Here is a 24,191-nt window from a genome sequence, read left to right as displayed (position 1 = left end):
GTCAGTCACTACTATCAGGGGTGTAAAAAGTACTCACATTTTATACTAGATACTGCAGTGTAGAAATACAAAATTCTAAATTTACTTCTAGTAAAAAGTACAAAAGTGTTGATATCAAAATGTACTTAAAGTAGCCAAATTAAAAGTACTCATTATGCAATGTCCCATTTAAAGTTTTCAAATGTTTACAAAGAATTTGAAAATAGCCAATGTGCAAGCTCACGATGCGACACATTGTGAGCTTGTAGATCTCTATTTTCAAATGGCCGAAATGTATAGGGCTTACGTGGTTAATGTAAATGTAAGGTAAATGTATAGGGCTTACGTGGTTAATGTAAATGTAAGGTAAATGTATAGGGCTTACGTGGTTAATGCAAGTTTTGTAATAATAATGCAAATCTACAAAGAAACTAAGGTTTTCACACAAATATAGTGGAGTAGAAGAAAAAGTAGGCCTACTGGAAAATAGAAATACTCAAGTAAATTACAAAACAATACCTCAAAATTGTACTACAGTACTTAAATAAATGTACTTTTCCACCACTGGTTATCAATGTTTACTCATGAAGGCAATATTTTAGGCATCGACTTTTGATTTTGGTCTGGCTTGATGTGCAAACTGCACAAACTGTCCCTGGTGACTTTTATCTCATCCATACAGCTTCAAACGGATCACAGTTCAACATGTTAATATCTAACATGAAACAAGTCAACTTGTTTCATAGAGGTTAACATAGCACGGACATTTACACCATAGTTGATAGAAGAAAGATGGCACATGCACTTAATGTGACACTAACTGTACTGTACCACACAGCAAACTCATGCAGTATTAATCAAACTGTGAAAGTGTTCAGGTCTACTTGGGTCCATTTTATACTCTCAGAGATAAATTAAGACTGAGGATTATTTGTATTTGTTTTACTGTGGACACGCACGTAACGTTTTGTATAATGTGATATCTCCCTCAGAGCATAATGAAGTTTCAGCACCAATAAAAGACAATATATCTGTTTATCAAGTTTGCAACCACCTGAAAAATAATGAATGTTATCAGTCATGGTATTATTTTTTTTAAATGTTCTTACATTGTCCATTATGGTCATTTGCAGATTGACTCTGAGCACTGAGGCTGGTCAGGGCTGTGATGAGCAGCACCAGCTTCATGATGGGGGAAGTCATTGTCCCACCTGTTGAACAGTGGACGATAAAATATAACATTAATGCATTAAGAACTGAACACCCGATTCTACAAAATGTCTCCTAAATCATGACAGTTTTCTGGAAAAGAAACAAAACTAAAAAAATCCTATGTTTCTATATCAGTGGTTCTCAAGCTATTTCATATCAAGGACCCCAAAGGTAATAATATGTCTGAAAATATGTTGTTCCAGTGACCCCCCCCCCCCCCTTGAAGCTAATTTGAGTTAAAAACGTTTGCTGTGAAAGAATATACATTCAAAGATTTGCAGTCATTTTCAAAAATAGCAGATCTACACGCTCATAGCGCGGCTAATGCATTATAATCACTGGTATGCATTATAGTGTGATTTAAGTCTCTATAAGTGGTCATTGGGTGCTTTAATGAACAAAACTACTTGACTTAAAAACACCCAATGACTAGTGACTTATAATCACACTACAATGCATAATAACAGCAGTGTCTACACTAGAAGAAATGTTATTTTGATCAACGCCTTTAATCTCTCCTATAATGGTACCTACAGTGCCACATTAATAAACCATGGACATAATCATATAATAATAATAATATCCAACAATATCAAAATATTCTTTCGTTTAGTTTTGGGTCTGAGAGGCTAAATGTCATCAAACGGTGGTCCGTGGCTCAAATGCCGAATAAATAATGGACCCAATTGACATGAAAAAGGTTGAAAGCCACTGTAAATATATAGCAAAAGTTGTCAATTATATCTGTTGCCTTACCTTTCAATATCACCTGTTGAGCAGATGAAAACGGGCCAGTGGTCAACTCCGGTTAGCTGAGCAGCAGCAGCGGTCTTACTGTACAGCCCTCCTGTGGTGCAGGGAGCTTTTATAAGAGGAGATAACCCCCCCCCCCCCCCCTACACACACACACACACACACACACACACACACACACACACACACACACACACACACACACACACACAGACAGACATCCACAGACAGACATCAAAGCATGCAGTATAGATTGGCAGAACGTGAGCATTACACAAGAACAATTCTTGATCAATGAATCAACACAGTTAACCCATTCTTGACCTGAGATCAGATTCTAAAAATGTCTTCTACAGCCTGACAGTTTTCTGAAAAAGCTATGTTTCTACAGGTATGTCAGTCGTTCTTCGATTTTTCAAAAATAGCAGACCTAGATCTGCTATTTTTCAACAGTTAAAGCATAGCATAATGCTTTTTGATTGATTGATTGAAATATTTATTAACAGTTTGCAGAATTACAGTACATTTCAAGCACAAACTCAATACAAAGACTGTTGGACCGATCAACATGAAACTTTGCATGCCATGCACACTTCTGGGAGGCCAAGAAAGAACCCACAAATGTTTCACTTTTTTTTTTTTTTTTTTTTTAAATTAGATGCAATTGTGAACAATAGCCAAGTAATACATAGTAAATACATATCCATTGGCCAATCAAATGGTTCACTGCAGCTCAACAGTCAGTGTGAGGGGTGGTCAGGAGATGTCTGTGAGCTCTGCGTTTAAAGGCTTGAAGGCCTGTTGAAATCAGCTCATATGATCAGTTACTTACTTACTCAATTACTTAGAAGTAAACATTTCTGCTCATCATTAGTGTATTCAAATCATCATCATCATCATCATATGCAGCCTGAGATTAATTTGAACTCTTCTTGTTCTCCCTTTGCTGTTGGTACATGCAAACAGTGGTGGAATAAGTACTTTTTTACTTGAGTAAAGTTAATACTGCGATGTAGAAATACTCTTGTTACAATAAAAATCTGGTATTCAGAATATTCAATTTGCTTCAGTACCAAAAGTAAAAGTAGGCCTATAGGCCACATTATGCCCCATTTCAAGTGTGTGTGTGTGTGTGTGTGTGTGTGTGTGTGTGTCAGCCTGTTGAAATCGGCCGGACGGTCCAAAGGTACCGTGATTAACTGTTCATAGACACGGACGGACGGACGGATGGACGGACAGACAGACAGACATGTCATGTGTCACAACCTCTTATTTGTATTTTGCAACCCCAGTTGTTACAATGCCTCGTCAATTACAATGCCATGTATGAGCTGCTTGTCTGTTAAAAAAACCTCAATAGGTACAGTATCAGAAATGCGAGGCAGATAGCCTGGCGAAAAGGAATGTTATTGATCTATAGATAGTAGTGTGACGATATCCTTGGATGCATTCTTAGAAATTGTGAGGACAAGAATGTTAATGCATTTTTGAGAGTATTCGATATGTAGTGATATTATCATCACTGAAGGAATGTGGGTAGCCTGGGCCCAATTAGGAAATTCTAACAACAACCATATACCAAGTGATGCAATATGACTCTATGGATCAACAGGGTTTAGTACAAACATCTCCCAATTTAGCATAATACCGGTAGGTATTGATCTCTGAAAACTTTAGTTAGGCTACTAGTAGATTGTGTGACGTCATCACGTCAATAACTACAGGCCTATCTCTAATCTTTGAACCTTCATGGCTAAGATTCCGGAGGGCCAAGTATCGACTCAGATTAATCGGGGACGACGACTAATGCATGTCAAACTGGGGGTCCATGAATTTAAAATGGTTGAATGGGTTCAGCAGAGTGTCAATTTGGGGGTCCTCGACATGAAAAACCACTGAGTTAAAATATTCATGATTGCCGAAATTGGGATGATGAACATGAACATAAACATCATGTTACCTTAGAAGTAAACATTTCTGCTCATCATTAGTGTATTCAAATCATCATCATCATCATCATCATATGCAGCCTGAGATTAATTTGAACTCTTCTTGTTCTCCCTTTGCTGTTGGTACATGCAAACAGTGGTGGAATAAGTACTTTTTTACTTGAGTAAAGTCAATACTGCGATGTAGAAATACTCTTGTTACAATAAAAATCTGGTATTCAGAATATTCAATTTGCTTCAGTACCAAAAGTAAAAGTAGGCCTATAGGCCACATTATGCCCCATTTCAAGTGTGTGTGTGTGTGTGTGTGTGTGTGTGTGTGTGTGTATATAGGCTATATATTGAAAATAGCAGATCTAAAAGCTTGCAAATTGGCTATTTTCAAATAACAAAAATATATAGAGGGCTTTATAAGTGGTACTTATAATGTATGTTGTTTGATTAGTAATACAATATAATTATAACTACAGTATGAAAAGTAACTAGTTACTTTTACTAATATATTAACTATAGACAAAGTTTTCAATAGTGGAGTAAAAGCACAATGTTTTCCTCTCAGAGATACTTTTCCAGCACTACACTAAAGTAAAAGATACCTCATTAATACAGCACACTGAGTACAGTACCTGAGTATTAACTGTTTTTTATCTTGTTGTTGAGTGCCCTGAAAGGCGCCTTATAAATATAAAATGTATTATTTATTGTGTTCTTTCAGTGGTTGGGAGAATTAAGTAGGCTATACTTTCTTACCAATAAGTAAAAGTATAGCAATACCAATTTTACTTGTGTTAAGTGCAAATTCGTTTTGGCGTCAAACAACTCTCTGGATGCAAGGTAGGCGGTAGCGGTAGCGGTAGCCAACGGACCTATAAATGCCACCCGATGAGAACAAATATATGAAGTAGGCCTAATAATAATAATGATGATTATGTCAAGTTTTAGAATGTTAATGCTTTTTTGAGAGTATTCGATATGTAGTGATATTATCATCACTGAAGGAATGTGGGTAGCCTGGGCCCAATTAGGAAATTCTAACAACAACCATATACCAAGTGATGCAATATGACTCTATGGATCAACAGGGTTTAGTACAAACATCTCCCAATTTAGCATAATACCGGTAGGTATTGATCTCTGAAAACTTTAGTTAGGCTACTTTGTAGATTGTGTGACGTCATCACGTCAATAACTACAGGCCTATCTCTAATCTTTGAGCCTTCATGGCTAACATTCCGGAGGGCCAAGTATCGACTCAGATTAATCGGGGACGACGACTAATGCATGTCAAACTGGGGGTCCATGAATTTAAAATGGTTGAATGGGTTCAGCAGAGTGTCAATTTGGGGGTCCTCGACATGAAAAACCACTGAGTTAAAATATTCATGATTGCCGAAATTGGGATGATGAACATGAACATAAACATCATGTTACCTTAGAAGTAAACATTTCTGCTCATCATCATCATCATCATCATATGCAGCCTGAGATTAATTTGAACTCTTCTTGTTCTCCCTTTGCTGTTGGTACATGCAAACAGTGGTGGAATAAGTACTTTTTTACTTGAGTAAAGTCAATACTGCGATGTAGAAATACTCTTGTTACAATAAAAATCTGGTATTCAGAATATTCAATTTGCTTCAGTACCAAAAGTAAAAGTATAGGCCTATAGGCCACATTATGCCCCATTTCAAGTGTGTGTGTGTGTGTGTGTGTGTGTGTGTGTGTGTGTGTGTGTGTGTGTGTGTGTGTGTAGGCTATATATTGAAAATAGCAGATCTAAAAGCTTGCAAATTGGCTATTTTCAAATAACAAAAATATATAGAGGGCTTTATACGTGGTACTTATGATGTATGCTGTTGTTTGATTAGTAATACAATATAATTATAACTACAGTATGAAAAGTAACTAGTTACTTTTATTAATATATTAACTATAGACAAAGTTTTCAATAGTGGAGTAAAAGCACAATGTTTTCCTCTCAGAGATACTTTTCCAGCACTACACTAAAGTAAAAGATACCTCATTAATACAGTACACTGAGTACAGTACCTGAGTATTAACTGTTTTTTATCTTGTTGTTGAGTGCCCTGAAAGGCGCCTTATAAATATAAAATGTATTATTTATTGTGTTCTTTCAGTGGTTGGGAGAATTAAGTAGGCTATACTTTCTTACCAATAAGTAAAAGTATAGCAATACCAATTTTACTTGTGTTAAGTGCAAATTCGTTTTGGCGTCAAACAACTCTCTGGATGCAAGGTAGGCGGTAGCGGTAGCGGTAGCCAACGGACCTATAAATGCCACCCGATGAGAACAAATATATGAAGTAGGCCTAATAATAATAATGATGATTATGTCAAGTTTTAGAATGTTAATGCTTTTTTGAGAGTATTCGATATGTAGTGATATTATCATCACTGAAGGAATGTGGGTAGCCTGGGCCCAATTAGGAAATTCTAACAACAACCATATACCAAGTGATGCAATATGACTCTATGACTATGGATCAACAGGGTTTAGTACAAACATCTCATGATTATGTCAAGTTTTATTTTTTATCTCAAGCTACATACTCCGGTACTGTAGGTGGCGCTATGTAACTAACGCTCAAAGAACAAGAACCGACTAAAAACAACAAGACGGACGAACACTTCCGGAGTTAAAGGTTTTGTTGTGTTGTCAAAATGGAAGGACACGAACATCATCACCACCATGATCACCACCACCATTTATCAATGTGTTTCTGTGATCTAATAAGGTAATAATCATAACATCATGATCACCACCACTTTTTGATGAATTGAACAAGGTGGACTCTCTTGTAAACAAGTGTAATGCTTTATTAGGTCGTCCACCCACAGTTAACAGTCTTTGTATTGAGTTGTGCTTGAAATGTACTGTAATTCTACAAACCGTTAATAAATATTTCAATCAATCAATGTTTCTGTGATCTAATAAGGTAATCATAACATTATGATCACTGTACCACCACTTATCAATGTGTTTGTTATCTAAGGTAATTAAGGTAGCCGCAATTGCACCACTAGTTTTTGTCTAATCTGATCTAGATTAGACAAAAACTATATGCAATAGAGTTGCAGTACCCTCCATTGACATCCCATTGATCAAATATAAATCAGCTTGTATTTTAAACTCACCAACATTGCAGCTGTAGGGCAAGCTTGAAATCCTCTTCCAAACTGCAAAGCGTTATTGTTTGATAGAAATCCACCGTAGACATGTTTGTTTTATGATTTATGAGGTACTTTCTGTCAAGAAATTCCGCGCAGGTGATTCTTTTTGTGATGCTTGTTTACACTAAAGTGTAGTGTAAACAAACTTACCGAACTGAATTCACCCATTCAAATTGTTGTTGGGACTTTATAGGGTCAGCAAATTTTCATCTAGTTTATACATTTGAAGGTTCTTTTGTTTTAGTAAAATGTCTCCACTTTTCCACGAGCTTCATAATATATTCATACTTTAGTTCACTTTACTGTATGTATTTGTCCCTCCGACTTCAAGTCAGTCAGCAAACGCGTATGGAGCACAGGTGCGTTGGTGCGGGCTAATTAGTGCATACATGGGGGGACGGTGTCACGGTGAACTTCCGGGTGAAGTGTCAATTTAAAGGCCTTTAAGACTTTTAATACAAGTAAAATTATTATTACACCCCAATCTTGTATTGATTAATCCCCCAATCTTGTATTACTTTCCAGTGCTTTTTTTCTGCACACTATTAATAAAATATTCCGTCAATCAATACATCATTACTGCATCAAAAGTAATCAACAAACTATAGGCCTACTATAAAACTTGTCAAATAATATAAGAGGCAAGCTCACAACGCCTCGCAACTTAGATCTGCTATTTTCCCAATATTTATCTGTGGAAACAGACTCAAACTAAATGTGATGCCATCAACTCCTACAATTCCAGATGCTTGTCTGGATAAGCGATCCCCAGTTAAATGTGATTATTTTGGTGAAGTGTACCACTGGTGTACCCCGTACGTATACTGTCTGGTCCCCTCCTGCCATTATTATGTTATGCTGATGTGGATACTAACTGAGTGTTACTTTGCGTTGCGAAGTTTGCTTGAGATGGCGATAATAACATTACATATTCTTTCGTTTTGGGTCTCTGAGAGGCAAAATCTCATCAAATGGTACGTGGTCCTATGCTCAAGTGCAGAATAAATAATGGCCCTTGATGTAATGCGAAAAGGGTTGAAAACCACTGTCTTACATGCAATTCAAATTTCAAAACGATCTTGATTCAGGTTGCTGTGGTCCCTGGTTCTGCCATGCGTGTACCTGAGCCTTGTTCTGACGCTGGTGCTGGTGCTGGCGGTGGTGGGGGTTCGGATGTGGCTGCAGAGCCGCCGGAGAGCCCGGCGTGGCCAGGCCCGGGACGATGGCGGCGGAGGGGGTGCTGCCCCCCTAACCATGGCCTTCTTCCACCCCTACTGCAATGCCGGTGGTGGCGGGGAGAGGGTGCTGTGGTGCGCCCTGCGCTGCCTCCAGAACAGGTGAACAACACCTCCAAGACTTTGGTCTCATGACGATCCACCACCAAATGGATGAGACAACAAAAAGAATCCAAGGGCTTGTTTTCATTAAGGTCCATTGAAACATTCAACACTCAAACAACTGGGGTCTGGACAACATGTTAAATATAAAAGTACAGTTACTTGATACAGCTTAATTTAAACTTGAACGGGGAAGTTACACAGTAACACGATGGAAATAAGCCCTTGAGCTTTTTTTGCATTTCATCTTTTCCACAGATGTGTACAAATAAATAAATATATGTTCATGTATACAGTAGATGGATTTAAATCCCCCCCCCCCCCCCCCCTCTCAATTCAGATACCCCACTGTTGCTTTCGTGGTGTACACTGGGGACCAGGGAGTGAGCGGGGAGCAGATTGTGGAAGGGGCGCGACGGCGCTTTAACATCACGCTGCCTCGGCCCGTCACCTTCGTGTTCCTGCGTCACCGCTTGCTGGTCGAGGCCAGTTCCTATCCTCACTTCACCCTGCTGGGACAGAGCGTGGGCTCCATGTTTCTAGGTAGTTAACCACTATCTTCACCCTGCTGGGACAGAGCCTAGCTGGGCTCCATGTTTCTAATGGACCTGCCTAGCGGGTCTATTTGGTTTATTTGCATACTGTCAGAGTTGAGGGGAGCCCTTGAAGGTTGAAAGCTCTTGAAGTTTGAGAACCACTGATGTATACATGAGTCATCATTAGGGATCACGTTTTTTTGCTCCCGATCAGATTCCGATCATTTGATTTCGAGTATCTGCCGATCTCCCGATCCGATATTTCAATTTTTACACTTACACTGTATCCCATATCACAATAGTGCAATATCCAAAATCACAGACAATATCCAGTCTAATATCATGATATGGATATAATATTGATACTGTCCCGATCACCCAACATGACTGACGTGAGCTAAAGTGTCTGCCTGTGTTTGATGTCGGCAGGCTGGGAGGCGCTGACTGCCTTCGTGCCAGACCTGTATGTGGACTCCATGGGCTACGCCTTCACCCTGCCTCTGTTCCGCTACCTGGGAGGCTGTGAGGTGGCCAGCTATGTCCACTACCCCACGGTCAGCACCGACATGCTCTCTGTGGTCAGGGACAGGAACCCCAGGTTTGAACGGAGAGAGGAATCACTCACACACTAGTATTTACGTGTAGGCAAAGTGGGGATGAATGAGTTTTTTTAAATATACATTTATTCTCCCATTGCCCGTGTATGAAAATTCTGAAATTCGTCTAGTAAGAAAGGTTCTGTGGTGTAAAAACTAAGCACGATTAAAATGCTTTCATTATTTTAATCGCGCTATTGTTTCTGTATTAATTAACCAAACTTCCATCCCAGCCCTAAAATAAACATATTCTAACTTACCAAATCCTGTCTGTCTCTCTCTCTCTCTCCCAGGTTCAACCATAGTGACTACATCTCCAGTAACCCCGTGCTGAGTGCCATCAAGGTCAGTGGTGCAAAGTAACTAAGTACATGCACTTAAGTACTGTACTTGAGTACAATTTTGAGGAAAACATACATTAACACATTTATACTTATCCTAATTAATTAATTATGCGAGACACTCATCAATCAATCAATCTTTGTTTCAGACTCCAAGGTCCATAACGATAAACAATATAGGGCACAATAGGAATTAAAAACCTATACAAAAGAAAACAAAAACATACAGACTCTCTCTCCAGTGTTTCCAGAAACAGATGCTGCTCTTCTTATGCTCATTGTCAAAGTGACGAGTAGGCTCGTCCTAAGGTGTTGAATTTAGCTATAAGATCCAAAACCAGTTTTGGAATCACTCTGGTTGCTAGGGATGCTTGTTAGGGCCTCGCCAGCACTGAAAATAGCAGATCTGCAAGATCTGCAAGCTCACAATGTGTCGCGACGCGACGCATTGTGAGCTTGTAGATGTGCTATTTTCAAAATATTTGTAACCATTTGAAAACATTTTGCATTTTGCATAGTTAGTACTTTCTACTTTTGGTACTTTTAAGTACATTTTGATATCAATACTTGTGTACTTTTTAACAATTTTGAATTCCGAAAATGAAAACGTAGCATAGCGTAACGTAACGATGTTTGGGACACAAACATGTTTTTTGTTCTTCTTTACTGTAAGTGGCTCTGGACTCTGGAGCGTCTGCTAAATACCTACATTGTAAACTGTGAAGGTCCTGTACTACTGCTGCTTCGCGCTGCTGTACGGCCTGGCCGGCTCCTGCAGCGACCTGGTCATGGTCAACTCCACCTGGACCCTGGGTCACATCCTGTCGCTGTGGCGCGCCCCGGGACGCACCTGCCTGGTGTACCCGCCCTGCGACGTGGCAGCCTTCCTGGACGTCCCATTAGACGAGGACGACGAGGAGGTGGAGGACGGGTGGGAGGAGCTCGGCCAGGAACTGGGAAGTGGGGGAGAGGATGACGAAGGCGGGATTGGAGGCGGCGGCAGGTAGGCCTGTTAGTAGTACATCGCAATTATTTTTGCGTAATCGTCATAATAGTTTCATCCGTTTGAATGAATGTGTTGGAAAATAGCGGAAATAGCCGATCTACAAAGTTTTTAGAAGGTGTTTTTAAAATCGGCCCCAGGTCTAAATGGGAAACACGTTTTTGCCAAATGCCTGTTTGTTTACAATGCCTAAAGGCATTGATATAACCTTTATTTATATGTTCCAATTAAAAAATAAAAATAAATGTCATCCCCTCTAGTGGCGGGGACAGGAAGTGTCACTCCATCGTGTCGGTGGGACAGTTCCGCCCGGAGAAGGACCACCGGCTGCAGATCCGAGCGTTCCGCAACCTGCTCGACAGGAAAGGGGAGGGGCCTGGAGGGCGGGAGACGCTCAGGTAGGGCTGCCACTCAACCGTTATTTTATAATGAGTGATTGTTCTCTCTATTACGTAACTCTTTCCATGCACATGACGACGTTGGCGACCTTTTTTCAAAGTGTGAATTTGTTCCCCTGACAATTTTTATGAGTTTCTGACATTTTCCGGGGACAGATGACCCTCGATTATACTAGCCGTAGGCGGGTGTTGATTTCATAGGAGACAGTTTCATTTTGCAACGGTGGGTGATCCAAAAATGTCCCCTCTGATGTTCTTCCAGGGACACCCCAGAAGCAAAGATTTGAGTTAAAAACGTTCGTCAAAGGGGTGGAAATAGTATATATTCAATGATTTACACACATTTTCACTATTATTATTTTTTGCAGATCTACAAGCTCATAGTGCGGCACCGAGTGCCGTGCTATGAGCTCGTAGATCTGCTATTTATCAGCAGCTAATGTTTAAAAGTGGTTAAAAGCTATAACGTGACACAGATGCGTTCCAGGTCTTAATGGTTGAAGTGTTGCTCAGGCTGGTGCTGATAGGCGGCTGCAGGAACCAGGAGGACGAGGACAGGGTGCTGATGCTGCGGGGGGTGTGTCAGGAGCTGGGCGTGGCCGACCGGGTGGAGTTCAAGCTCAACGTGGCGTTCGACGAGCTGAAGAGAGAGCTGACGTGCGCTACCATCGGACTGCACACCATGTGGAACGAGCACTTTGGCATAGGTAACTTTAACACGCTACTGTGTGGTGGGCGGCGCCATGTGCCAGCGAAATCCACGAAACAAGCATAGGTCACTTCCGCCCGCGTCATAAGTGATGTAGTGTGCTGTACATCAATTGAGCTGATTAACACTAACTATCAGGAAAAAGTACGAAAACAAATCACGGCACTCCATTAAATGGATCAGTTTGATTGCCATGTTTTCACGTCTCTCACCTCTCTCTCTCTCCCCCCTCAGGTGTGGTGGAGTGCATGGCGGCCGGTACCGTCGTGCTGGCCCACAAGTCAGGTGGTCCCAAGCTGGACATTGTGGTTCCGTACGAGGGCACACCGACGGGCTTCCTGGCCGACAGCGAGGACGGCTACGCGGGCGCCATGGACGCCATCCTGACGATGAGCCCCGCCGCGCGGCTGGAGGTCCGACGCAACGCCCGGCGCTCCGTGGAACGCTTCTCCGACCGGGAGTTTGACGCCTGCTTCCTGTCGGCCATGGAGCCCCTGATGACGAGACTACTGGAGTGATGATTGATTCATGACGTGTCTATTGTCAAAGCCTTTTTAAGACCCCAGACCAGATTCTGCAAAATCTAAATCTAAACGCCTGATTTGGCCTCATCTTGTGCTTTGTCACTTGCTGATCTTATCGGGTTGTAATTTGTAACCCAAATTAACGAGCCCGATAGTTATTCTACAGGACCATCTCAAATGCAGAAAGTTAAGAATTGACATTCCGTTTTATTGGACTATTATTTAAATCGTCCGAGGCGCTGGCATAATTATTTTCTTTCCAAAGCGCTACATGTAATTTTGATGTTTTGATTGAGAGATGGAGGCAATAATCATCTCATGTTATCAAGTACGTACATACAGTACAACTGAGTTTGTACTATTGTTCTTAAATATACCTGGTAGGGGTTCTTGGTTAGCTTGTTCTTGTCAGCAAGTGACGCCATAGTGCATTGGAGTATAATGGAGCTTACTTATTATGTCAAGGGAGTTGCAGTAGGCTAGTTACATGAAGGGTTTGCTCTGTTGGTGGAGGTCAACTATTTTATTAAATGTTAGCACTTAGCACTTAAAAACTTTTTTTTAGTTTTTGCAATGGGGTAAAAAGATGACCAAATATGTTGCCTGTTCCTGCTTAAAGGAACACAAAACCACCTATTTTCAAACATCTTATAACTACTAACGATGCTACCGTTTCTTTCTACGACTCACTTCGAGGGAAAGGCTCGCTCAACTCAAGTCGACAGTCTGAGAGGGTTCAGGCGTATGCTGGGTGCAGATTCAGGAAATACGTATAGAAAGAGAAATTAAATCTGCACTCTCGATAATAGTAGGAGTATTGTTTAATAAAGTTATGATCCGCAGCAGCAGCAGTCAAACTAGCCATGACTTCAAGAGCATCATGGCGCAACTGTAGCCTGTTTTATACGCGATCGCTTTACTGAGCATTTATAAACATTCAGATTTCAAATATAAAGTTCGCACCACATGTGAACATAAGTGTCGGATAGACTTACTGGGGGCTTGGATTAGCACTGCTGCATTCCGCGTTGTTTAATAAAAAGCATTTTTATCCAAGCTGGTTTTTTTGCCATAAGGTTTCAACTACGTGCCCCTATTGGTCGGGAGGTGTGTTGCACTCTGATACACTGGGTGTGTTCGATATAGACACGCTGACTGCACTAATAGGCGAATGCGCTCCTGGTGTGCAACTGAGTTTTCCGAACTCACCCGGTTAAAAATAGCCGGGGTATGCAGCAGTGCTAATCGCTGTACCAGCACTTTTCTAACACACGTAGCGAGTACTTTATATTTGAAATCTGAATGTTTATATACAAGTTTGCTCTGTAAATGTAGCGATGGCGTAAAACTGGCTGCAGTTGCGTCATGACTGTCATGATTACGACAGTCGTGTTTCGGCGCGCAGGCCTTCGTCAATCGTTGAAGGCCTGCGCTTTTTCCAAACTTTCCGCAGAGGCACAGAGTGTGTAAACGGAAATGAGTGAAATAGTGAAGATCCATTATGGAGATTATGTTGGAAAAAGTTGAAATATTCCTTTTAAGTATATAATATGGTGTGTTGACTGTCATGTCGTGCAATAATTACTAATTATCATAAAGATATAATAATAATCATGAAGAGAATAATTATGATAGGGACCACAGCATGGAAGTGTCGCCAAAATGTGTAAAATATTTAAGAGCTTATATTTTGGAAGAGGTACTATAATGATGTTTAATCTGTTGTAATAGTGGATTCCGTGTTGATTTCCAGTTTGTTTAAGAAGCTGAACTCGACTTTGCTTTATTTAATAAGTGCAAAAAGAATGTTCTGATGTATTTTCTGTATCGCTTGCTTTATTGTAATCTGCCAGACTGTGGCAACAAATGGGGATAGCTAGACGTATAGATGGAATAATGTGCAAAGTGCAAACGACATGATAGTTATCGGAAAAGATGGGCATTCTATGTTGACGCAGAACAATGCATGGTCGTGTTGGCTGTTGGGACAGATAACCAGTAAAGTGTCACTGTACTGTGTGGGGTGGAAATCTTCTATGTCCAGAAAAGAAGAAGAAAATAACGTATGTTCCAAATAATGCATATTCCAGTGTAGTTATTATTTGGTCACAAGCGCATAAGTTAATATTCGTAATACTCATTGGTTACATGTGGAACAATAGCACAAAAGGCAGATCTAAAAGCTCACTGTCTGTAAGCTTGTAGATGGGCTATTTTCTCTACACGACACTGCCTGACTGCCATAACGGCAAAGTGGGGTATTCATCTACGACTGACCTTTAGCTGTTTTGTGTTCATATAATTTAGTTGGACTAGGAATACACGTAGTGATATATTTTGGGATTTATCAATCATTGCTGCTTGAAATTAGCTTCCCGTCCTGTTCCTTATTAATATACAGACCTGCTAATTTAAACTGCTTGTAATTGTCGATAATGAAAGCCATTTATTAAGGTTGTTTGCTGTAATTGAGATCACTGAAGGGTTGACGGAGCACAGCTTTGACTGAACACGAGTCTAGAAAGTAAAGATTATGCGGAAAGACATTCAAGTTGTGCAAAATGTATCGTCACTCTTGTCCCGTTTGTTTTTTTCAGTAGCTCACAATAAACTTTTCCATATTTATGAACACTAAAGTGGTCTGTTGCTTTGTCCTCTGTGTGGGCGTCGTTTGTAGCCTGGGGGCTATATCTTGTGCCACCCCTTATCCCTAAACGTATTTGCCATGTTTTACCATTTTGAAAAACCTTTTAAAATAGTTCAAATAGCGATCTACAAGTTCACAACGTGTCGATGTAGATCGGCCAGTTGAACAAGTTTCAAATGTTCTTCAAAATAGTAAAAAGGGCATATAAGTTTAGGGGTAAGGGGTGGTGCAGGATAGGGCCCTGGGTCTCTCCTAGATCAGTGGTTTTCAACCAGTGGTCCTTGAGGGGGTTCCAGGTGGTCCCCAGCTAAATGATGAGAGTTGGTATAACCGAATGGACCCTTATACTGTAGATCTTTAACTCTGTATAAACTTGTGTAAACTTAAACCAAATGTACCCTCCCGGGTCCGTGGTCTGAGAGGCTAAATGTCATCAAATGGTGGTCCGTGCCGGCTCAAATAAGAATGAATGAAGAAGGACCGTCAAAGTTGTGCGATTTGTCACACACGTTAACGCAGTGACATTTTGTTCTCTGCATTTGACCCATCTCTTGGAGCGGTGAGCAGGGAGACATTGGGTCCCGGTTTCAGGACAGACACTTTAACCTCGATATGAAACGGGTTGAAAGCCACTGTCCTAGATGCTCGGACTGGACTGGACAGAGCTCCCGGGCGGTCCGTTTGTAGCCTGGGTCTCTGCTAGATGCTCCGACAGGACTCCACGGAGCTCCCGTTGGGTCCGGGACGGTCCGCCCTCGTCGACGTCTCCATCTAAAATCGGTTTGGGTTCCTTGTCCTCTACGCCATCCTGTCGCTCCTCCTCAGAGCCGTGGCCTCCGTCCTCCATGATGAAGTAGTTATTCATGGATTGTGACACCTCCTCTCTCAGTGCCTCCTCGTCGGACTCCTCAAAGTTCCTGACGACAAAAAGGTAATCGACTATTAACCCGGGTGTGTGAAGAGTTCAGCATCAGCAAAGGACTGCCATCACTCAGGGAAAGTACTTGGTTCGCCTATAGCCTGATTCGAATACAATTCCATGAAGGATACTTCCATGACTGCCGTCTGCCTATTAGTTATTTTAGAAAATATTTGAAACATTTGAAAATCTTGGCCTATAATGACCCGCTGAACGCCCGATATACAAGCTCACATCTTTTTGTAGCGGCAACGCATGAGCTGGCAGATATTCTATATTTGGCACGCAGCTGAATAAATCAGGCCAAAATCACAGCTGGCAAAAAATACATTTTGGTCGACTAAAATATTTATTTAGCCTACTAAAACTAGAGTAAAAGTAAATTATTTCAGAAGACTATAAAATACGACTATTATATTAAACAAAATGTTAACGGAAGCGCACTCGGGACCACTTGGCAGATGTGGCAGTGTGAATGCTGCGTACCGTTCCCCAGAGCGGATCACCCCAACTGATTGAAGTGTACTCGTCTGGGATACCGGGATACGGATCGATGCAATGCCAAAGCATTGAATACAGTTGAATGAAGTGTACCCTGGGTGTGGAAGAATCGAGGCCAATGTGAATCACAGCCAGCGGGGAGTCGGGCACCAGCCAGGCAATCGTATTGGGGAACAGTTTGAATCAAACAGACTCAGTGTGAATCTGCCCCATCAGTGAGCAGTGAGCAGAGACACCTCAGTGTGAATCTGCCCTATCAGTGAGCAGTGAGCAGAGACACGGTGTGAATCTGCCCTATCAGTGAGCAGTGAGCAGAGACACGGTGTGAATCTGCCCTATCAGTGAGCAGTGAGCAGAGACACGGTACATGTGGACTCACGTGTCGTCGTCATCCGACCTCGGTTCTAGACGCTCTTCGTCCACATCCACGTCAGAATCCTCTTCCTCATCCTCCCGTTCCTTATTGTTCTCCTCCTCTGCATCGCTCCTCCCTTCCTCCTCTCTCCTGTCCTCTGTCGCCGGTTCTGATAAACCACAGGAAAGGCAGAGTCAGTCGACTTTATTTATTTATTCATTCATTAAATATTTTGAGATCAGTTTGTCTTTTTATTTCAGTTGGTATTCATAGGTGAATCCCTTTTACTGAGTAAGATCATACGATGATGACTGACCAAAAGTGGTATTGTGCTGCTACCCTATTCAGGTTTATCTACACATCTACACATTCTCTCTCTTTTCTGTGTGGAGTTTGCATGTTCTGCCCGTGTCCCCTAGGGTAGGTACCCTCACAAAAACATGCAGTAATCCTGGTCTCTAAACTACCTCCCCCTGGCCAGGTTGGCAGAGGAAGTGTAGCGGCCAGGATTACATTAGATGATTGACACTGGGTGAAAAAATGTGTTGACACATTCTCTATAATTACTACAGTATTAACATAAAATCGTTATTTGTAGACGTAAAAAATACAGCTTACACCTGAAGTGGGAAAGATTCCTTCTCTATGCTATTGGCTGGATACTGTAGTGTATATCCTTGCTTGCTCACCGATAGGTGGTTCTATTTGCATGGAAAGCATAGCCTTACTTGCTCTCTTAAATGTACTAAAGAGGCATTCCGTTGGTTGGATAAGTAAATACTATAACCCAATTTGTAACCGCAATGCACTACTGTACCAGAGTACATTACATTACATTTAATTTGATGTTTTAATTAGACGTAATGCTATTCTTTCTTTTTTTCTATTCTTTTATGGGTTTTCCCTGTCACAAAATCTTTTTAAATGGGAATATAACATGATAACAGGGGCGTGCACAGATAAATAATAATAATAATAATATAACCTGCCCTTTTGAAAGTTCTTTTTTTGTACAGGTTAGTTAATTAAGTAGCAGTTTGTTAATTACATTTTGTGTTTTGTACAGTGTACAGTATGTGGCACATGGTGACATCATCCAATTCTGGATTAAAAGCCTGCTAATATGTTATTTATGCCCCAAAATCTAAAAAAGACTCACACTATTAAGGCAGCAGGCGGTTCCACACAACGCACAAGGTGCCCTAGTCTTTCACTTGAGCACCTGCCCCTCCAAATGTCTGTGCACGCACGCCACTGTGAGAACCACTGGCTTACCCTGCTCCAGGGTTACCCCATCCAGGGTTGATGATGTCATCTCAGCGTTGGCCAGGGTTGATGATGTCATCTCAGCGTTGGCCAGGGTTGATGACGTAAGCTCAGCGTTGGCCAGGGTTGATGATGTCATCTGGTCGTTGGCCAGGGTTGATGATGTCATTTGAGCGTTGGCCAGGGCGTTGAGGAGTGTTCGAGGTGGATCGTCTCCCCACTGCTTCCTCACCCCTAGACCCTCCTCTTCCTCCTCACCAACTTCAAGTGGGGAAGAGATAATAATAATAAACTTTATTTGTAAAGCACTTTTCAGAACAACGTTGCAAAGTGGAGGAGGAGTAGGACTAAGTTGTGTGTGCTGCTTTTGATTATTAGAAAAATCGCTAAGAAAGATGTAGGCTACTGTAAAGACATACATTACTGGCACTGGTGGACGTTTGTATCAGTGCACGCACGCACGCACGCGCACGCGCACGCGCACACACACACACACACACACACACACACACACACACACACACACACACACACACACACACACACACACACACACACACACACACACACACACACACACACACACACACACACACACACACACACACACACACACACACACACACACACACACACACACACACACACACACACACACACACACACAGTACCTTGTCCAGGTGCAGCTATGGAACACACCAGGTCCATCTCTGCCAGGGCATTGAGCAGAGTGTGGGGGGCTTCCTGTCCCCACCCCCCCCTCCTCCACTCCTCCTCTTGCCCCTCCTCCCAACCCACAGCTGACCAATCCCTGCCTCTCAGCTCCTCCCCTGCTTGGAAGGTCAGGGTCTGGTTCAGCGGGTCCACCCCCTGGTGATGACAGACAGACAGACAGACAGACAGACAGACAGACAGACAGACAGACAGACAGACAGACAGACAGACAGACAGACAGACAGACAGAAAACGGACGTTTGAAAAAATCGGGACACATGGGGGGGGGCCTGATGGCTGATCAATGGCTGATCAAACTATGGAATGCACTTCCCATCACAGTCAGAACTGCAGCCTCACTCCCAATCTTCCACCGTAGTCTGAAAACCCACCTCTTCAGACTCCACCATGGCCCGTAGCACTTGCCCTAGCCTAGCCCCTTAGATAGCATTTATGTCGACTTGGATAGTATTTTAGACAGACTTATAGCTCGTTACGTAGACAGCACTATAATTGCATTTTATGTAATCATAGCACTTTATAGTACACATGTATATATTGTATAATATATAATATAGTATAGTATGTATAGTTGACATAGATACTCCACTATTACGTTCCTAGTTATACACGATTCATGATAACTACTTTTTATATATGTGATGTATGACATGCTTTTGTTTTTGCTTAATGTAAGTCGCTCTGGATCAAGAGCGTCTGCTAAATGCCTAAATTGTAAATTGTAATTCGTCAATAATGTAAAATAATGAAGACTGATATATTGGTCTAGCCCTATAGTCAAGAGAGAGACAGAAAAATACAGGGAGAAAGTGAAAGGAGAGTGATGTTGGTGATATAGCAGAGGGAGGGAGAAGAGCACGGGGAGCGAGAGAGAAAGGGAAAATAAACATGTTGTAATGTCCACATACCTCTTGCTCTTCTTTTCCATCTGACTTCTTTTTCCTTTGCTCTTGTCCTTTTTCTTCTTCACTACTCCTCCTTTCTACCTCCCCGTGAATCCCTCCATCATCTAGTCGGATCTCGAACATGATCCCTTTCTATACGAAGGAAGGAAAGTGAAAAAGAATAACACACAGAAACTCATCAACCACAGATACACGTTCAAAGCTGTACACCTGATTTACAAACCTGTAAACAAAGTGGCCTCTCACAATGTCCATGATTGTTACAGAGTGTTTGGAGCAGTCTGGAGTCGTGTGGACTCCATATTTGGGCAAAACTGACGTTATTTCGATGATGCGAGATTAAGGTGGCTCATCTTAAAAGCTGATACACAGAGGGCAGAGACACTACCAGAGCCGGTTCAGCCGAAATCACACCTCACTAAAAAGGAGAGCAGAGTACAGTCTCTGAAGTCATACATACTGTACATAGTACTGTACATACTCCACGCTCATCTATCCATACATTCTCTTTTTGCACCGGGCCGGGTACAGTCTGCCATGGCACTCGGTTTCCTCAGCTACGTTTGGGACCCAGTCCTTATTGCGTGTCAAATGGTGCTAATGCAGTGCATCTTCTACGGTTCCTCGGGTCTGTGGCTGGCCGGAATGCACCGGCACGCTTCACTGGACCACGTCTTCAGCTATGACGCCGTGGGGTTCACGACAGTGCGGGGCTGGCTCTCGGTAACGGCGTTCGTCCTGAACGCGCTCGCCTGTGCCGTCGGCCTGTGGGTGCTCATCCGTCGCGTGAAGCAGTGCCTCGACTTCTCCGTCTCCGTGCATTTCTTACATTTAATCGGCTGCTGGATATATAACGACGCCCTCCCGGGCTTGTCCTGGTGGGTCGTGAATGTATTCTGCATGTTACTGATGGCTGTGGTCGGAGAATACCTGTGTATGCGCACTGAGCTCAGGGCCATCCCCAGGCAACAGTGGACCTAAGTCTAACCCAGCGATTCTAAACCCCTTTTGATGCCCAGCTTTGTGTGTGCCACATTTGCAATGGATTGATTGGCTGAGCACGGAATGTGATGTATGATGATAGGAGCCCCTCACTTCACATGAGTGTGATTTTTGTTTCCATTTCAAGGACCCCCAGTTTGTTAATCCACTGACTGACCCCCGCATTTATTTATGTCTGGGACCCAGTAAAATCCACCAGCATTAATTTAACTCTTGACTACAAAAAGTTATTCTCCTTTGTGCAAAGAACAACTTGCATTTGAAAATTAAGGTCAGCCCGAAAATGAGAGTTGGAGGAAGAAGAGAAAAAAATACACTCGCCATGTAACGACAAATGTCCCTAGACTCGGCTGCCACATGACGTCACAGGGGGCAAACACAAAGGCCAACATAAAATGAGCCAGGTGTTGGATGGGCTAGCGCCCATGTCCATTTGCTCAGTCACTACGACGTAAAATTGTAAATGGGAATGTAATGTTTGTGTAGGACTAAGTTTGTGGACGGACACTAAAAGCTGGATAAAGGAGGGGCTATAACCAGAACCATTGAAGGAGAGTTGCGCCATTGAGGGGGCGGAAAACAGTGCTGCTCATGCAGCCCTAGAGTGTGACAAGCTGGAGTTTGAATTGCATTGTTTTCAACGAGGGCGGCGCAAATATCAGCAACTTGTGTGTGTGTGTGTGCAACATGACAACTGTTTTAAAGTATTGTAAAGTGACAACTAAAGTCTCTGTAATGTTTATGTTGTACTGTCTATCACTAAAAAACGATCTAAAATAAACAGATTTAAGATCATTAAAGCTGGGCTGTTGCCTGAGTCCAGTGCATTCTGCCAACCTCCGGTCCAGGACATTATCACTCTTCGCCTAGCTCTTCGCCCCATGAAGTGAACGGAGTTGTCAAAACTCTCTCATCTATACGGCGCTGGGGCTAGCTCCCTCAAAAACGTAAGCCAAGTAGGCAGAAAGCGGCTATTTCATCATTTATCTTTTCTTTAAAAACCTTCAAAAGGTTGAGCTCAGGACTCACCTTGTCTCTGTGGTTCCTCTGCAGAGTCCTCCTCTCATCTCTGTTCTCATTTCTAATCCGTCTCAATGCCTCCTCAATGTCCTGCAGAAACATGAAACATTTCTAATCTGTCTCAATGCCGCCTCAATGTCCTGGACACAGAAAACATGAAACATTTCTAATCTGTCTCAATGTCCTGGACACAGAAAACATGAAACATTTCTAATCTGTCTCAATGTCCTGGACACAGAAACATGAAACGAAACAAACAATTTCACGTCAGCTCATAAATATCGTACATATCAGGCAGTCTACAGTTCCAAAAAGGAGATGCATGTATTGATTTCAGTCTGACCAGAAGCAGCACTGCATGGCCCTTTTGCCCCTTTCATGTGACATCACAAGTCAACTGAGCATAGAAAGTACAATTTGCAGGTCAAGCAAATTATAGATAAGAGTTAAAAGTTTAAGTTACTGTTGTTACTGTTGTCAAAGGTTTTCTTATACTCTCCATTGATATGTTACATAATGTAATCTACACTCCAATAATGAAATGCTACGAGGTTTGTCTCTGTTTTCATTCAGCAGGAGAAATGAAGTGAATTTACTAAAGTACTGTACTTCAGCATATAATGTTGAGGTACTACACTTTTACCCCACATTTCAGAGGGAAATGTATATCACTTGGTAAGTACATTTATTTGACAAATCATCAAGTGAACATAGCAGCTAACGAAAATATTATATTCGCTTGATGATTTGTCAACGTTTGTCAATGTTTTATCTACAGTGTATTTGTTCAGGAGATCCTGTTACCTGAGCAGGTGGGGCTCTGGGTGTGTCTTGGTGTTTACTTTGGGCAGGTGGTCCTGGGTTCTTGGTTTTCTCAACCAGGTAGGTTCCTTGTTTCACCTGTGGATGGGCCTGATACATAACAGTGGAAACATAGACAATATTTTTAATATACTTGGCTTTTCACTGCCACACATTTGTGTCATTCGCGTTTTGGAGGACTCTGATGTCTTAGTGCTTTTTCTTTTATCCTCTCAGCAGTTTTTGTATTGACCTGTACCTTCCTTGGACTGTACCCATTCTGCAATCTGTTAAGACATTGTTCAATCAATCAATATCTCGGGACTACTTAACCTACAAGAAGTCTATATATCCTTATTCATGTGGTATAGTCTGTGGTCCGCTGGTGCGCCCCAACCACTGCACATAGTTTCCTTTTCAAATATGGATCTTTGCGTATATGCTCAGCATACACACAGCATGGAGCCCTTCTCTACCGAGGACACTCAGACCTTGCTCCTGTCCTACTGATTTTGTGCTGACTGCAGAGATGAGATCTTTGAATGTCGTGGTAGAGCAGCTCATCAAGGTGAGAAGGAGAAAGACCAGAACGTAACTACAAGTAAAACATGTTAGGTATACTTGTAGGTGCACCTGTGTTTCCAAAAAATCTAGGTACCCAATTGGCAAACAAAATGAAAAACACCCCCCCCCCCTTCACAGTCTGACTCGAGACTAGATAATCATATAAAACAAAACAAAAAGGTTCATGGTGATTGTTTTGTTACCTCAGCCTCCGCTCTCCTTCTGAGTCCTCTCATTTCTTCATAATACTGTTGTCTGATGAGCTCCAGCTGCCGCAGGTACTCCTACACACACACACACACACACACACACACACACACACACACACACACACACACACACACACACACACACACACACACACACACACACACACACACACACACACACACACACACACACACACACACACACACACACACACACACACACACACACACACACACACACACACACACACACACACACACACACACACACACACACTTAATATCCGAACATTGATATATTATTGATTTCAGCTAATTAACTACTAACAAATTGCAAAAAACATATTCAGAATTTCAATTCAAATAGTAAAAATAGCTGATCTACAAGCTCTAAAAGCAATTTTTTTGCTACGACAGTAATAATTATGCAATGTAGCCCTCTGGAGTGAATGTGGAAATATAGTGGCCCTCACCATTGTCAAAGTTGCCTACACCTGTTATAGCTCTCTATACCAGAAAGCACGCTGGCTGGGCCAGGCTACTCTCGTACCTGCTGACCGTGCTCCTTCTTCCTGTCCTGAGGTAGGTGTGGCTGTGCGTCTCGGACCGCTTCCTGGTCGCCTCTGCCGACGGGCCTCCTGTAGCGCTCAGCGTCAGCGGTAGACGGACGCAGACCCTGGACACGTCACGCCACAGAGGAAGGAACACTTATGATGCTGCCAGAGTTTTTCAGAATGA

The 24,191-nt window shown here is 42.1% G+C and overlaps 2 protein-coding genes, 1 long non-coding RNA gene and 1 pseudogene across 6 annotated transcripts in view; 3 read left to right on the top strand and 1 right to left on the bottom strand.

Annotated features, from left to right (window-relative positions):
- The window catches only part of LOC308331010, a 302,214-nt gene that overhangs the window by 238,480 nt on the left and 39,543 nt on the right, over window positions 1-24,191 (top strand). The gene's annotated exons all lie outside the window — the stretch shown is intronic.
- On the top strand, window positions 6,568-15,165 carry LOC308330539 (GDP-Man:Man(3)GlcNAc(2)-PP-Dol alpha-1,2-mannosyltransferase-like). 3 transcript variants are annotated; one of them, XR_013965490.1, is made up of 10 exons: window positions 6,568-6,649; window positions 8,174-8,422; window positions 8,763-8,965; window positions 9,388-9,556; window positions 9,848-9,899; window positions 10,621-10,898; window positions 11,159-11,296; window positions 11,810-12,003; window positions 12,240-12,915; window positions 12,967-15,165. XR_013965490.1 is itself a non-coding variant. In XM_080785436.1 (9 exons), the coding sequence occupies exons 1-9, from the start codon at window positions 6,576-6,578 to the stop codon at window positions 12,521-12,523; spliced, it is 1,641 nt and encodes a 546-aa protein (XP_080641562.1). In that variant the 5' UTR covers window positions 6,568-6,575; the 3' UTR covers window positions 12,524-15,165. The 3 variants fall into 3 exon arrangements, 2 of the variants coding, with proteins under 2 accessions (XP_080641562.1, XP_080641563.1); XM_080785436.1 differs by having other exon boundaries at window positions 12,240-15,165; XM_080785437.1 differs by lacking the exon at window positions 6,568-6,649 and adding an exon at window positions 6,837-6,850 and having other exon boundaries at window positions 12,240-15,165.
- The window catches only part of LOC308330340 (serine/threonine-protein kinase Nek5), a gene marked incomplete at its 5' end in the record, with an annotated part of 43,015 nt that continues 34,061 nt past the window's right edge, over window positions 15,238-24,191 (bottom strand). Inside the window, 9 exons of the mRNA XM_080785189.1 lie at window positions 15,238-16,093; window positions 16,976-17,120; window positions 18,227-18,478; window positions 18,889-19,087; window positions 19,861-19,989; window positions 21,889-21,969; window positions 22,684-22,791; window positions 23,448-23,528; window positions 24,004-24,129. Of these exons, the coding sequence (XP_080641315.1) occupies window positions 15,814-16,093; window positions 16,976-17,120; window positions 18,227-18,478; window positions 18,889-19,087; window positions 19,861-19,989; window positions 21,889-21,969; window positions 22,684-22,791; window positions 23,448-23,528; window positions 24,004-24,129 (1,401 nt within the window). The 3' untranslated portion in view covers window positions 15,238-15,813. The remainder of the gene's footprint in view (window positions 16,094-16,975; window positions 17,121-18,226; window positions 18,479-18,888; window positions 19,088-19,860; window positions 19,990-21,888; window positions 21,970-22,683; window positions 22,792-23,447; window positions 23,529-24,003; window positions 24,130-24,191) is intronic.
- On the top strand, window positions 20,395-20,869 carry LOC308330342 (protein SYS1 homolog; annotated as a pseudogene). Its single transcript has one exon. The product of its transcript is annotated as a protein SYS1 homolog (transcript).

This window comes from Protomyctophum bolini (genome assembly GCF_963924005.1).
Source record: "Protomyctophum bolini genome assembly, chromosome: 16".
Lineage (NCBI taxonomy): Eukaryota > Metazoa > Chordata > Actinopteri > Myctophiformes > Myctophidae > Protomyctophum > Protomyctophum bolini.
Note: the sequence above shows the minus strand (reverse complement) of the source record. Positions and strands in the feature narration are given on the sequence as shown.